The sequence below is a fragment of the Peromyscus eremicus genome, chromosome 22, assembly GCF_949786415.1.
Source record: "Peromyscus eremicus chromosome 22, PerEre_H2_v1, whole genome shotgun sequence".
NCBI classification, from domain to species: domain Eukaryota; kingdom Metazoa; phylum Chordata; class Mammalia; order Rodentia; family Cricetidae; genus Peromyscus; species Peromyscus eremicus.
In genome coordinates this window covers 36449068-36463810 of record NC_081437.1, presented here as the reverse complement: position 1 = coordinate 36463810, position 14743 = coordinate 36449068, and the positions used below count along the sequence as shown (strand labels likewise).

General features: G+C 48.1%; 1 protein-coding gene across 3 annotated transcripts in view; it reads left to right on the top strand.

The window, feature by feature from the left end:
- The window catches only part of Taf1b (TATA-box binding protein associated factor, RNA polymerase I subunit B), a 65205-nt gene that overhangs the window by 39352 nt on the left and 11110 nt on the right, over positions 1 to 14743 (top strand). For 2 of the 3 annotated variants that reach the window (XM_059248229.1, XM_059248228.1), the window contains exon 9: positions 13198 to 13345. In XM_059248229.1, coding sequence (XP_059104212.1) covers positions 13198 to 13345 — 148 coding nt within the window. Of the gene's footprint in view, positions 1 to 8334; positions 8428 to 13197; positions 13346 to 14743 lie in introns of those variants that run through there. The other variant, XM_059248230.1, reaches the window with a different exon arrangement.

The window sequence follows — 14743 nt, the reverse complement described above, 5'->3', positions numbered from 1 at the left end:
CAAAGTCTCTTGACTATGGGCCCCTGCAAAATTAAAAACAATTTATTTACTTGCAATATATGATAACACAGAATAGTATTCTTTTTCCAAAAGGGAAGAATCAGGACATCACAGGAAATAATTAGATCAAAACAAAACCAAATCCAGCAAATATCACATCCAATAGCTCAGTGTCTAGCACCTGGGGCTTGTCTTCTGGGCTTCAAGGGGCCTCAGTAGCAGTTCTTCCAGTTCCACCACCTGCAACACACGCAGCTTCTCTTCAGGCATCAGCCAGCTCCACTCTACCCTACAGCTCTCCTTGGTGGTCATCCTGTGGTTCTTACATCACCGATGTCCTGAGGTCTCCATTGTGAGATTGCTGAGGCTTCACTTCACTATTGGCTTCTCAGGGCCTCTTTGCAGGGACTCTGACCCTGCTACACAGTGCCAGCCTCAGCTGCTCTCCACAAACCCCTCACTCAGTCTTGCATCTTTCATGCCGTCAAAGCCAGTACCAGGCAGGCAACATTGAGACTGGCAGGCCCTGCTGTTGGCTGGAGTTATAGGCAGTTCCTGCTGTTGGCCGGAGTTATAGGCAGGCCCTGCTGGACCACGGCTATATCAGCTTGAGTGTGCTCACCCTGAGAAAACACTTTCCCATTGCCTAGTAGAGCACAAGCGTTTCCCTTCAGTGATGCTCTGACTCTGCCGTCAGTCTTCAGCACACACAGATTCTTAGCCAGAATGTCACAGCAAAGCCTTGTCTGGTTGTCTTTGTTTTTCCTGAGCCCCTGAGCCAGGCCTCAACTGTCTACATTCCTCTCAAGAGTCTCTCTTTTAGAGAGAGAGAGAGAGAGAGAGAGAGAGAGAGAGAGAAAGAGAGAGAGAGAGAGAGAGAGAGCGCCCACGAATCTCCTCGGCTGGAGTTGTGATAGCTGTGAGCTGCCTGGCATGGGTGCTGGGGTCCGAAGTGGAGTCTGACAGGAGCGTACTTGTCCTCTTCACTGCTGAGCTGTCCCTCCAGCCCTCTCTCATCATGCTTGTCTGCTAAGCTCCCACTGTGAAGCCCAGTATGCTTTGCCCATAGCACTCAACGGTTTCTCCAGTTACAAGCTCTTCCCCCCAAAATAGTCGAAAGGTATAAAAGCCACGTGGTCAGGTCTACCACAGCAGTTGCCGCACCTCCTCAGTTCGTCCCTCTTCTGGGTTCATCTGTTGCTGTGGTAAGTAGTAGTCTCACAACAAGCAGTTTAGGGAGGAAAGGATTTATTTTTGCTTCCAGTTCCAGGGTACCGTCCGTCATTGTAGGGAAGTGAAGGTCACGGGCGTTTCAGGTCACGTCACACCCACAGTCAAGAGCGGAGGCTGTGTGTGTGTGTGTGTGAGTGTGTGTGTGTGTGTGAGTGTGTGTGTGTGCTGCCCATCTGCCTGCCTGCACTCAGCTCCTTTCTGCACTCCAGAGATCAGGGCGGGGTTGGTGCTGTCCACCCACCAGTGATGGGCCCTTACTGCGTCCAGCCATGCTGCAGCGAGCCTGCGAGTGCAGAGCTCAGTTCCTTGCGATGTGTGTCCGGCGTGGGGTTGTGTGGTGGAAATTAATGAGGCAGTTCCACGTAGTTTATCTGACAGTCAGAAGAGGTTTATTTTGGGTAAACTTACAACAAGCAAAGGGGTCGGTTACGGGATCCAGGAGAGGTGAGGTGCAGTCCAGTGCGGTTCTCTGGAGAACTCTGACTTGGTCTGCAGTCCAGCATCCGGCGTCCAGGATCACGAGGTAGCCAAGAGACAGTGAGCACGTACTCATCTCAGGTCTTAAGGGGTCCCGTCTCGGCCACACCCCGGGCAGGGGCAGGTACCTAGCAGTTACGTGCTGCCTAGTAGGGGCGGTGTTTCAGGGGTGAAGCCCTATAGGTTCGATCCATTTCTAGTGCCTCCGTATTGTTTATCACAATGGTTACACTAATCCTTACTCCCACCAGCAGTGTGGAAGAGTTCGTTTTCTCTACGTCCTTCCCAGTCGTCTTTCATCCCTCAGAAGTAATTCTGAATGAAGTGTTACGAAGACTAGGGAGATTTCTTACAGTCTTCAGTAGAAAATATAAATATAATAAAGATAAAGAATTATTGGTAACAGCCATTGAATTGACTTTTTCACTTATATATTAGAGAGCTTTTATCCATTTTCTTTCTATTTAAGAAAATTACGTGTGTGGGGGTGTTCTGCCTGCATGTATATCTGTGCACCACATGAATGCTAAACTCTGGGAGGCCAGAAAAGGGTGTCAGATCGCCTGGAACTGAAGTTACAGATTATCATGAGCTGCAGTGTGCGTGCCGGGATCTGCAAGGGCAGCCAGTGTTCTTGACTATGGAGCGTCTCCAGCCCCAGCCTTTCCCTCTACTGTATCCTCATTACATTTATGGGCGTGGGGGTGGGGGGTACTAAACCAAGATGCACAGGTGGAGTCTGGAGCAGATCACAGGAGTTGGCCCTCTCCTTTTACCTTGTTGGTCCAGGGATCATGCTGAGCTTGTTAGGTGGTGGCAAGCTCCGTTACCCTCTGATGTATCTCTCTGGCCCTCTTGGAGAACTTTTGAAAATCAACATTCTTTTTGGGATGACCTTAGATTTCTAGGAGAATGCAATACTAAAAGCAGTAAAAAAAAAAAAAAAAAAAAAACAAAAAAAAAAAACCATATTCTGGCCTTTACTCAAATTCAAGTATTGTTAACATTGTATTCTTTTTAGAAGTACTGCTGCTGTTGTGTGTCTCTGTCTACCTGTGTAGCTACGTAATTCTATGTCTGAGTCACTGAGACAAGTTACAGCCATGGCTTCGTGCCTCTAAGTACTTTAGCATGCATTTCCTAAGACTAAGAATATTCTTTTACATTCTGCAATTTACTTACAAATTTTTATTCTCTTTAGAGCTGTGGCATAGATTGCCATAATTTAAGTAGCTCTCTTGATACAAGCTTTGTGTTTGGGGAAAAAGGCTAGAGAAAATGTCTACAGTAGGAAAATTGATAATTGATAAGACATGTTAAGTTTGTATTGACTGTATTAACAAATGTTGAAATAAATAGGCTGCAGCTACAAGGACCAGGGGTGGGTCTAAGAAACATGTAGACTCAGGTAAGTCTATATAAAAGGGTCTCATCTTTTAGTATAAGTTACTGGTGATTCACATTCAGGATACCAGGAAACTCCCTCCAGTGGACAGAGGGCTGGGTGGGGAAGGCGCGTCCTGGGGTACATCCATAGCAGTGAGGTCCTTAGTTCCTGAGCAGGTAGAGGTGCATAGGTATTCACTTTCCTGTCTTACTTCAAGCTGCAAATGTGTTCTTGTGTGTTTCTCAAAAGTTTAAGGGTAGTTCAAGGATGCTGTCTAAGTGGGGTCCCTGAAAGAGAGGCCGTGGGCAGCTTATGGTTTAAGGATGTTTCTGTGCCTTCTATATCCGGCTGTGAAGCATAAATGCTTTGTGACTTCGGACCATATTTGCTGGTTCAGTCCACAAGAACTGTGTGCATGGAAGCGCTTAGTCTGTGTGTTGAGCAAATGATAAGAAACCAATATGAAACAAAATATATTTAAACATTTTGCTCTGGGGAGATTCAAATTGATTTGCTGAAGTTTTTACTTTTCTACCCAAACCAGAAGTTTCCATCTGCTTCCGACATAATCATTGTGTAATACTTTAGAAGTTCATTACATAGTAATATTTAGTTTTAAAAAAAGAATTTGGGCTGGGGAGATGGTTCACTGGTTAAGAATATTAGCTGCTCTTCCAGAAGACCGGGGTTCAATTCCCAGCACCCACATGGTAGCTCAGAACTGTCTGGAACTCCGGTTCAGGGGATCTGACACCCTCACACAGACATACATGCAGGCAAAAAACGCCAATGCACATAAAATAGAAATAAAACAAGAATTGTATTAAGTTTGTGTAGTAAGTACCTGAGGTGTATAACTCCTGTTTATAACAGTAAGAATCATGGGCGTGTCAGTATCAGCTGTGAGATACATCATTTTACCAGTGTGAGCTCCTTGCCAGCCCTCACCAGTCCTCACCAGTCCTCACCAGCCCTCACCAGCCCTCATCAGCCCTCAAGCCAGCCCTCACCAGCCCTCGCCAGCCCTCGCCAGCCCTCGCCAGCCCTCGCCAGCCCTCGCCAGCCCTCACCAGCCCTCACCAGCCCTCACCAGCCCTCAAGCCAGCTGTGCTCAGGAAGGGTGTCCATGTGGGGACATTTATATTGCTTTTAAGAGAGCCATACTTCACTGCCAAGTGAAACTGGTGATTTCATGTGGATTATCTGTGATTTAGTTTGATCCTGAGCTACTACACCCCAGTACCCACTGTGCTCAAAGGTTCTCCTCCCTGCACTACCCGGGGAAGAGAGTAGGAACTTGCTCTGCACTTGATACTGACAGGCATAAATCTGCTGCAGAGAAATAGTCACTCCACTCCTGCAGCATCAGCTCCAAGTGGGGATTATCTGCTCCTCTGGACACGAGCTCTTAATCTCCTTTAGTAAGAGGTTGTGACATTGGATGCAACAGTCAGCACAACCCAAAAGTTGTCCCCAGCTCCGATCCTGGGGCCAGAACAAGTCACCATCTCCTGGAGGTGGCAAGTCCTCCCTGATTGTCAGTTCCTAATTTCGTAGTTTCTTACAGGGCTTAGATTTACCTGTGCAAAAGTTTGTGAGAAGCTGTTACCCCAAGGCTGCACTCCATACACGCACCACATTCACCACAATGACATGATGAACGTAAGAAGTACCTTTTGTTACTGCACAGTACATGTGTAACCATTAATATCTAATAACTAGCAGTCTAAATAGCCTGGTGAGCTTTTTGAATCATGATGTATGTGGAATTCATTTTATCCTTTCTCCATAAAGAATCCATGCTGCAATGCTTTTTTATTGTGATGATTCCTTGTCAGCGCTCTTGGGACGGAAGTCTTGTAATAAACTTGGATTTACAGGTGCATGCAGTGCTGGCTGGCTGCTTCTTAGCTGGAGTTCAGCTTCACGGCAGCAGCAGGCAGGGTGCGGCCGCACTCCTTAATAGCTGAGCAGGAAGTCGGCTCTGATGGGGTATTGTAATCTGCTTTATCACAGAAGCCTGCTGTTGTGAAACAGAAACTCCAGCTTGTCCTCGCCTGTCCTAAAGCATTGCTTCATGAAGGGAAATAAACTCACCGGAATATTTGTGAAATTCAATTAAAATGCTTTCCCAAGCACTCCATTTTTAAATGCGTGCTGGGACAATTTATGACAGCCTTGTGGTCTTATAGAACACATGAATCGGGTGATTCCCTCACTTGTAACCGAGGGAACCTGTGTCACTCTGGAAGCCCGTGTCAGATCTGTGTCGGGTGGAGTGGAGGCCTCTCTGCTCAAGAGAAGGGGACGCAGTGTTTGTTTAATGCACAGGCAGCTTTCCTTCACGGTGTGCTCTGCCTCTGTTCACAAAAGTGCATTCACGCCACTCTGTATGATGAAACCTTTCAGTGGAAACGGCTTTTCACTAACAAAGGGAGCATTTTCTTCCCCTCTCTGTCTTAGCTTTCCCCTCGAAGTCTTGGCTTCTTGAGCAGCCGCACTTCCACCAGAAGTGACAGAAGGTGTGACTGTGCTCAGAGATGGCCCTGAAGATAATGGCGCTGGGGTTTGTGTGGGCTCTGGGGACTGGCTTTCTTCTGGGTGTTGTTCTAGTTCTGTTATTTCAAGAGGTTTGGCATGCCTTAAGAACCCCCGGGGCAACCACCCCACCGAAAAGGGCTTGAAAAACTCTTTTTGAATCTTTGCTGGAGGAGAGCCGCTTCCTCCCATTAGCTGGGTCAGTTCTCAGGAGGGCCCTCTGCCCGGGAGCATCAGGAAACTCACTTAGACAGGAGGAATGGAGGGGACCGAAGAGTGCTGAGTGGGTTGTTTCTCGAACGCAGGCCAAGAGAGTTTCAGTGTGTGAGTTGGGCAGTCTGCCGAGCAGGGGGTGTGCACATTTCAGTGTCTTACTTCCTGTGAGCTCCTTTTCTGAGTTGTGACTTCCAGCCCCACGTGGGCAGTCTTCATGCTGTGCCTGTTTACTTAATTAACTTGAGGATAACATGTCTGCATCCTTCCCGATTCACTCTTCACTCAAGGTTCTGGACGTGGTGCTGCTTCTGAAGCAGCATTTGCTTCTAGCAAAGCTCTCTCAGGTCTTGTGGTAGAGTTAATCTGAGCACCTAGTCCTCTTCAGGGGCACCCTGTCCACACAACAGGAAAGTCATTAGTGGAGCCGAAACGTTGGACCTAGCCATACTGGCCTCCGTTAGAAACAGGATGATGACCAACAGGCAGGCAGGCAGGTTCTTTTGGGCTGTGATTCTTGTACATATTTATAAATAGATACTAGATAGTGTACATGTCCAGCCGCTGTCCTTGGCAGGTTTTCTAAGTCTTCCTCTCAAGAGTTAGCTGTTTTGTCATTGCTCATTAGACTCGGCAAGTGGGGATAAAAAGGACAGCAGAGTCCTTCTGAAGCCCGCATGCGCTGTTCTGAGTCCTGACAGCAGGGTCCTGAAGTCTGCATGCGCTGTTCTGAGTCCTGACAGCAGCATGTCTCCTTCCAGACAAGCAGAGAGAGAAGATGTGGTCGATGCATGCTCAGCCAAACCCACTGAGTGGCTCTGTGCCATGATGATTCATTCTGTTGGAGCAATCTCACACCCTTTGTGAAACTAGGTCCCTTTTGGTGGAGGGGAGAAAAAGACTCCTCCGGAGCTGTCAGTCACGGCCTAAGCAGCACTTAGGACTTGGTGGATCAGGGTTAATGCACCCCGTCCTCAGACCTTCCTGCAGACCTGCTCACCCCCACTCAGTAAGTCACGTGTGCCCCTTGAGTGTGCTTGTGCAGTCTGTGTTAGAATAAGAATCTGGAGTTGGGGATGTAGCTCAGTGGTAGAGCGCTTGCCTAGCAAGCGCAAGGCCCTGGGTTTGGTCCTCAGCTCTGGAAAAAAAACAAAAGAATCTGACAGTGCAGAATCTGCCTGAGGGAGGTGAGCCAAATGTGTGGCCACAGGTGTGCTCGGCTCCCTGGCCCCACTCCTCCCCGGGGAGCACTACTGCTAGACAGCATAGAGGCCAGCCTGGATCTTAAACATCACTGGAATGTGTGTGCCCGCTTCTCAAAGAAAAACCAGCTGAGGGTTTCCGCCACCGCAGAAGGGAAACAAGGATGGAGGCCACCGTGTCTGTGCATTGGTCCTCACCACACACACTGGCTGTTGTCCTCCCTGGGGATCCACTGGAGTGCCTCCAACTTTAGTTAGCATAAGACTATGGCCCACACCTGTTAAGGATGAGGCAGGAGAATTGTGAGATCTGGGACAAGCTTGAGCTTTTTAGTGAGAGACACTGCCTCAAAAAAAGGAAAAAAAAAGAAAGAAAAAGAAAAGAAAATTAGCTGGGTGGTGGTGGTGGTGGTGGTGGTGCACACCTTTAATCCCAGCACTCAGGAGGCAGAGGCAGGCGGATCTCTGTGAGTTTTGAGGCCAGCCTGGTCTAGAGAGCGAGATCCAGGACAGCCAGGGGTACACAGAGAAACCCTGTCTTCAAAACAAAACAAAACAAAAAATGAAACATAATAAATTCTGAAGTGGTTGTTTAGCCTGTAGGCTCGACCCAGATGGACTCAGGCAGGAGATCTAGTTATGCGATCTAAGCAGATGCCTGCGTAATAAGCATCCTGGTGGAGGTGCTGCGATGCACCGAGCGCAGAATCTTATCTCTCGTCTGCCCTTCCCTTGTAGTCCCCACGGGGCCACAGTGAGTTCGAGGTAGGAGTTGGACTAATGAGCAGATAACCCAGGGGTCAGTGGGAAGCAAAATGCAACCGCGCCTTACTAAACAAGCTGAGCTCTGAGCAGGATCCCCAAACTCCTGCTCTGGGGTCCCTGAAGCTCCTGTGTTAGTACACTGTGGACTCCACTTATCTAGTGAGAACATGCTACACATACCTGTAGCTCCCCTTGGGCGTGTTCTGCAGTCTCACCTGGATGTTCATGGTAATTACATGCTGCCTATCTGAGCCTGAGAACCTTGTGGATGTCAGGGACTGACTGCCCTCTCTGGGCTAAGGGCAGTAGGATAGAGGCAAAAGCGTTCCTTTTCTAAAACCAGGCCAGGGAGCAGTATGGGACCCCAGATTGACCTGGCTTAATTGTACTGTCACTGGGGCTGTGGTGTGTGTCCATGGTCAAGCCAAACCCTGCCTCACTGACACCCTCCCCTGGGACAGGAGTGGGGCTCAGTGGTGTCATAATAATTCTCACCTCGTTTGAGGCACTGAAGGAAAGTCCCTTCATCCTACTCTGGGCTCCGTGAATGATGATCAGATGCACGGGCAGAGGACTCAACGCAGCATCTGCAGCCACGCTTCCCTTCCTTCAGTATGCCACAGGCTAGCGGTTGGTTTGAACTCCACCAAAGTGTGTTTCCTTCCACTGCTCACAGAAGACCGTGGTGACCGTGGAGTAGTATAGATTGTATACGTGTTCGTCGTGAAAAAGTGTCGTGGCAGTTCTAACCTAAGGAGCACTGTTGGTTGCATGTGAGAGGCAGCAAACGAGAGTTTGGGATATTTCAACACGTGGGAGAGCTGTATATGTAGAAACGCTAACCAGGCTGTCGGGGTGAAAACCCAGTGCTGAAAACTTGGCTGTGCCCAAGATGGCTGAGAGGAAAGCCCACATTTGAGTTGTGACCTTTGAGACAGGGTTTCTTTCTCTGTGTAGCCCTGGCTGTCCTGAAAAAGCTCTCTGTGAACCAGGCTGGCCTTGAACTCAGAGATCTGCCTGCCTCTGCCCCGGGTGCTATAGTGTTGGAAGTAAAGGCCTCAGCCACCACTGCCCAACAGGTTGTGACTTTTTCTTGGATGTTTTGGGGTGTGTGTGTGTGTGTGTGTGCACAGTGTCTCACTGTAGCCTTGGCTGGCCTGGAGCCTGTGTAGATCAGGCTGGCTTTGATCTCACAGGGATTTGCCTGCCTTTGCCTACTGAGCGCTGAGATGAAGATTGTGTGCCACCACCTCTGTGTGTCACCCCCCGTGTGCCACCACCCGTGTGTTACCACCCCCGTGTGCCACACCCCCGTGTGCCACCACCTCTGTGTGCCACCCCCCGTGTGCCACCAGCCCTGTGTGCCACCCCCCGTGTGCCACACCCCCGTGTGCCACTACCCCTGTGTGCCACCAGCCCTGTGTGCCACCCCCCGTGTGTCACACCCCTGTGTGCCACCACCCTGGGTGCCACCAGCCCTGGGTGCCACCAGCCTTGGCTTTGTTGTTGTCTTCAGTGCGGTATCCTGTATTTCTGAAATTTATGATCACTATTAGTTTTATAATGAAACTTAAATGATGCTGAAATCCAGTTGTAATTTAGACACGTCGTGATGATGAAAGGCTGCCCTAAAGAATAAACGGAGTGATATTGTATACCTTTAGTCATCTTTAAAAACGTTTTTGGTCATTCATACATTTAAAAATAGGCTCTGTTTAAAAATAAATTTTCCCAAGACTGGTAGCTCACATCTGTAATCCTAAAACTTGGTGGGTAGAGGCAGGGGGATCACATGTTTGAAGCCAGCCTGAGCTACATAGTGGGTTTTAGACCAGCTTGGGCTGCAAAGCAAATCTGAGAGCCAAGGTAATACTTAAATAGGAGAATTTTAAAGTGAAATCTAAAATGCCAGCTTGAGATTAGAAAAATTAGAACTTAAGTGTTAGTATAAATGAGTAGATTTACATGGTAAGTAATTATTTTCTCCTCTTTTTATATTTGAAAAGATGGTGGCCAATTCATGACGAGCTGTTTAGGTTGATGGATCAGCTCTCTGTGTGGCAGTTTTGAAAACATACTTAGTGGTATTAGCCTACCAAATTGCTGCTCATTAGCGACCTGTTTGTCAGGAATTTGTCGTCTATTAAATCACTTTTTTTTGGGTGAGGTGATTATTTTTCTAAGGGGCTGTGTACTGCTCTAGTGTTTTGCTTGAAGGTAAAAAGTACTTACTTATGTCTCCTCCTTGCCTTATTTAAAAGGATTAGGAGCTGCCATAAATCCTGTCAGTGATGCTAAATTGTCTTAACTTCAAAGATAGTCTAGGCTCTGTGCAGAGAGAGACAGAGTTCTAAATGAATTATTTTTTTTTTTAAGGAAACAGACACTTTCCCCCTAAAGATTGATGAGAATTTGTGTTTTTTTCTCTTTTAAATCGGCAAATTAGAATACAGTTAATTGTATTTTAGCATATTGTAGAATTACTTTATCTCAACATTAGAAAGGTTTTAAAAGAACACATTGCCACCTTGAGTTGGGAGCAGCTCGCTCTGTGCTCCTCAGCTGTAGAGTAACCCTGTGTGGACAGCAGCGCACAGACTAGAAGGCGTCCTGCTCCTCCCAAGATTCATGAGCCTAGATAGTGAAACCGTGTTAAAATAAGTACACGACAGAGATGCCTGTGCATCACGAAAAGTCAGATCAGCATAGGATGAAGTCTAGACGCCAGCACACAGTTGCTTCCTGTGGCACGCTCACTCCTGAACCCTTTTATAAAGAAATAGTAATTCCGTCAGTCGGCTCCCAAAAGTCTCGACTCAATGGCAGGGCTTTCTAAACAACTCCGTTTCCCTGACTGAGCTCCACTGGGGAGCGAGGGTTTCCGTTACTGAGGGAGAAGGTTTGAATGGTTAGCCCACTGAAAGTAGAAAGACTGGAGACGGAGGAGTGGCTAGCTCAGTGGCAGGACATGTGTCCCCCCCCCCAACCCCGGAAAAAAGAGGAAGCAGTGGAGTACCTGCTCGGGGAAGTGCTGGCTTGGAAGCCAGGCACCTCCCACTGGGGATTTTGTGGGTTTCCTGTGCTACTGTCCTTAGTTGGACAGTTTCCCCGCGAAGCTGATGCAGAGCAGTTTGCCCAGATGGTACTGTCTGGCCTCCTCCCCCTTCTCATTTTCACAGCGGTAAACTGACATCTGGGAAATGCACATGTCATAAACGTGTGCAACACAGTGGGTTTTCACAGTCATGCCTTCAGCCTCCAGCATCTGCCCCGGGTTCCTCTCGCTAGCCATGAGCCGGCCCTCCCTGGAGCTATCCTCATGTACCTGCACGAGACTAGGTCCTGGACTGTTGAGCCCTGTTCTTTTTACACACTGCGTCCTCTCTCACATCTGGCATCTTTCTTTGAACTTTATATTTTGAAAACTCACATTGTTGCATGTAGAGTATGCATTTTATTGCTGGTTCTTGTTGCATTGTGAGATACCAAGATCTACTCACCTGTCCCAGCCCCGACAGACATTCATGTTGTTTCCTGCTTGGACTTTTACAAACAGTGTTGTTATACAATGTCTAGTATGTGTATCCCAACAGGCTTGCAACATTTCTGTCAAGGATAGCCTTAGCACATTCCCCACTGTAACGAAAACCTCGATTTTCCTGAAATCCCATGAGACACTGTTCATATCACTAGGCACGTTCATAAGCTTCATGTGGACAAATGATATGCATAAAAACCAAGGGCAGAATGTGTTCTCTAGAAAACTCCAGACTTCTCTAAAATTTCAAAGAAGATTATACATGCCTTTATGTGAAGAGCTGTAGTATGAAGTTGTGCTGCAGATTTTTAACTTGTAGACTTAGAGGATGGTGTTATTGCCCTCATGGGATCATGAATGTTAGGTCACTGTGGGCACTCCTGTCTGTGTGATTTGACAATGAATGGGAAAATACGGGAAAGGAGGGTTGTGTGTTAGAGCAGTTAAGACCATGCTGTGACTCAAGCTGATTGATTGATTGATTAATTGATTAATTGATTGATTGATGATACTGGGAATTGAACCTACAGCCTTGCTAATGCCACTGAATTGTATTTTCGCCCAGTGCATCTTCAGCTGAGTCTCGATTTTCTTTTTCCTCCATATCTAAGGCAGGAAGTAATGATTTCACTAGATCATGAGCAAGGCAGAATGGAGTCTATGAGCCAGGTAGAACTGTGTGGCATTTTAGCTTAGTGTAATGATTGTTTAAAATGGCCAGATGTGAATAGTAAGGATTTATGAGTATTCACCTTTCATATTTTTCTCCATATTCTAAATTGTATTTAATGAATGCATAATACTTTCATGTGTGACTGGCTCTCACTATGTAGCCTTGGCTGGCCTGGAGCTCACTGTGTAGACAAAGCTGGCCTTGAACTCCAGAGATACGCTTTCCTCTGCTCTCCAAGTGCTGAGGTTAAAGGTGTGCACTGCCGTGCCCAAGTCTAATAAATACACAATGTTTTTATAGCGTTTGTTTATTTGATGATCTTGTCGGGGGAGGTACAGGTACCCAAGTGCACATGCTGTGTGGTATATACGGACCTCAGAGGGACACTTGTCAAAGCCAGTTCTCTCCCTCCACCGTGTGGGCCCAGGGGTTGACTCAGTTCCTCGGGCTTGGTAGCGAGCACTTATACCCACTGAGCCATCCTACCAACCCACACACTGCTTTAAAAGATTGATTTATTCGTGTGTATGTATGTGCATGCAGGTTCCCGTGGAGACCCGTGGAGGGTGTGGCTTTCTGGAGCTGGAGCTCTCTGATGCAGGTGCTGGGAACTGATCTTGGGTCCTCTGCAAGAGCAGCTAATGCAGGCCGGGCGGTGGTGGCGCAGGCCTTTAATCCCAGCACTCGGGAGGCAGAGGCAGGCGGATCTCTGTGAGTTGGAGGTCAGCCTGGTCTGCAAAGTGAGTTCCAGGAAAGGCGCAAAGCTACACAGAGAAACCCTGTCTTGAAACAACAACAACAACAAAAAGAGCAGCTAGTGCTCTTAACTGCTGAGCCATCCCTCTGGCTGCCCTCCTACCCCACAGATTAATTTTAAGTCAGAAAATACCTTTAAAATAATTTTAAGAAAATACTTTTGTTTTATTTATTTATGTATTTATTTATTTATTTGAAACAGGGTTTCTCTGTGTAGCTCTGACTGTCCTGGAACTCACTCTGTAGACCAGACTGGCCTGGAACCCAGAGATCCACCTGCTTCTGCCTCCCAAGTTCTGGGATTAAAGGCGTGTGCCACCACCGCCTGGCCCGAAGAAAATATTTTTTAAAATGCTTTTAAAATAATTTATGTTGCAAGAATTACTGCCCTGATTATGTCTTTTTAAAATTTCAGTCTTGGCCTGACTATGGAGACATCTATAAAAATATGATTGAAGTCGCCATATTTTTGGATTTGCCTCGTTTTCCAGATATAACTGAAGACTGCTACCTTCATCCCAACGTCTTGTGCATGAAGTACTTACTGGAACTCAATCTCCCTGGTGAGCGGCGGTGTGTGGGGGAGGAGGCTTTACTGAGTTCCTGAAGCAGAACAGAAGGCCTTTCAGCTGCAGCTACTCAAGCCACCTGAGGGAGTCCATAGTGACAGGAACTTAATTCAGATGCTTCCTTAATTTAATTCAGACCGTCTAACTGGTTAAAGGGACAATGCTCAGAAACAGAGTTCTCTTTCTGTGTGACTTACACTTGGGAGAACTTGCGGCTTCCGTGGCAAGTTGACTGAGTGCAGGTAAAGCAGCAAGTGTCTCTGTGGGCCCTGGTGTCCTGCGTGGAAGAGCCACACTCTCTTCACCTGAGAGCGTGAGGACTGCATAACGAACTCTAATCCAGAACAAAAATACAGGCCGAATGTGATGTCAGCCCTTGAGAGGTTGGGGGAAGAGCTCAGGGCTGGACTGAGCCAGCAGGGGGACCCTGATTCAGAACACAGCCTGCTAACATTGCAAGTTCCAGTCCCCAGAGGCACAGAGAACAGTGTGGACAGCCCAGTGAGCTCTTCAGGGCAGTGAGGCCTGATGAGCGTCTCAGCCGTCTCATGCAGACCACGTGCCAGGCAACCCGGATGCGGCCTGGGGCGCGAGGCCCCCCGCATTTCATACCGGACTAGAAAGACAAGAAGGCTTGGACTTCTGCTGTCTGTCCGGTTGGATTTTTTTTTTTGGGGGGGGGGTGCAGGAGGGGTTGAGACAGGGCCTGTCTATGTCGTCTTGGCCTGGAGCTCCCTATGTAGACCAGGCTGGCCTAGAACTCACGAGATCCTTCTGCCTCTGCCTTTGCTGGGACTGTAGGTGTCAGTCACCGTGCGCAGCCTCGGAGTGACTGTTGCTGAGTTACCGCACTCACGTCACTTCCCTTCTCCTGCTTTATTGAGGTGGCCTGTGTTGGGTTCCTAGTGTAGCAGGTGAGGGGAAGCAGCAGTTCGGATTACGGTGGGACAGTCTCTGTGTGTTGGCATTCACATTACAAACCATCCCTCCATGAAGGAAGGCTTGGGGGAACCACCTTACCTCGGGAAGCCTGCTGGTGTTACCCAGGTCTTCTGAGAAGCCATTGGTATAGCCACAACCTGTGACGTGAAAACCAGCCCAGAGAGGCTGGTGATACGAAATGGGGGAAGAACTGTGGAGGTGAGGGGACCAGAGAGCTGTGCAAACAGAGGCAGGTGACGACCGTGCAGACTTTGGGAAAATTGAGACCCACTGGGGCCGGGAGCCGACAGTTTTCATGAGTTCTTGATCAGGAGTATGAGCTGATGGTTTCACCTTCACTGGGATGAGCAGATGGGAGCCCGGCTCATGAGGGAGCTAGGGACAGTCCGTAATGGAGAGGACAGATGGGGATGGGGATCAGTCAGCACTGACCCAGGTGCTTTAGGCAGG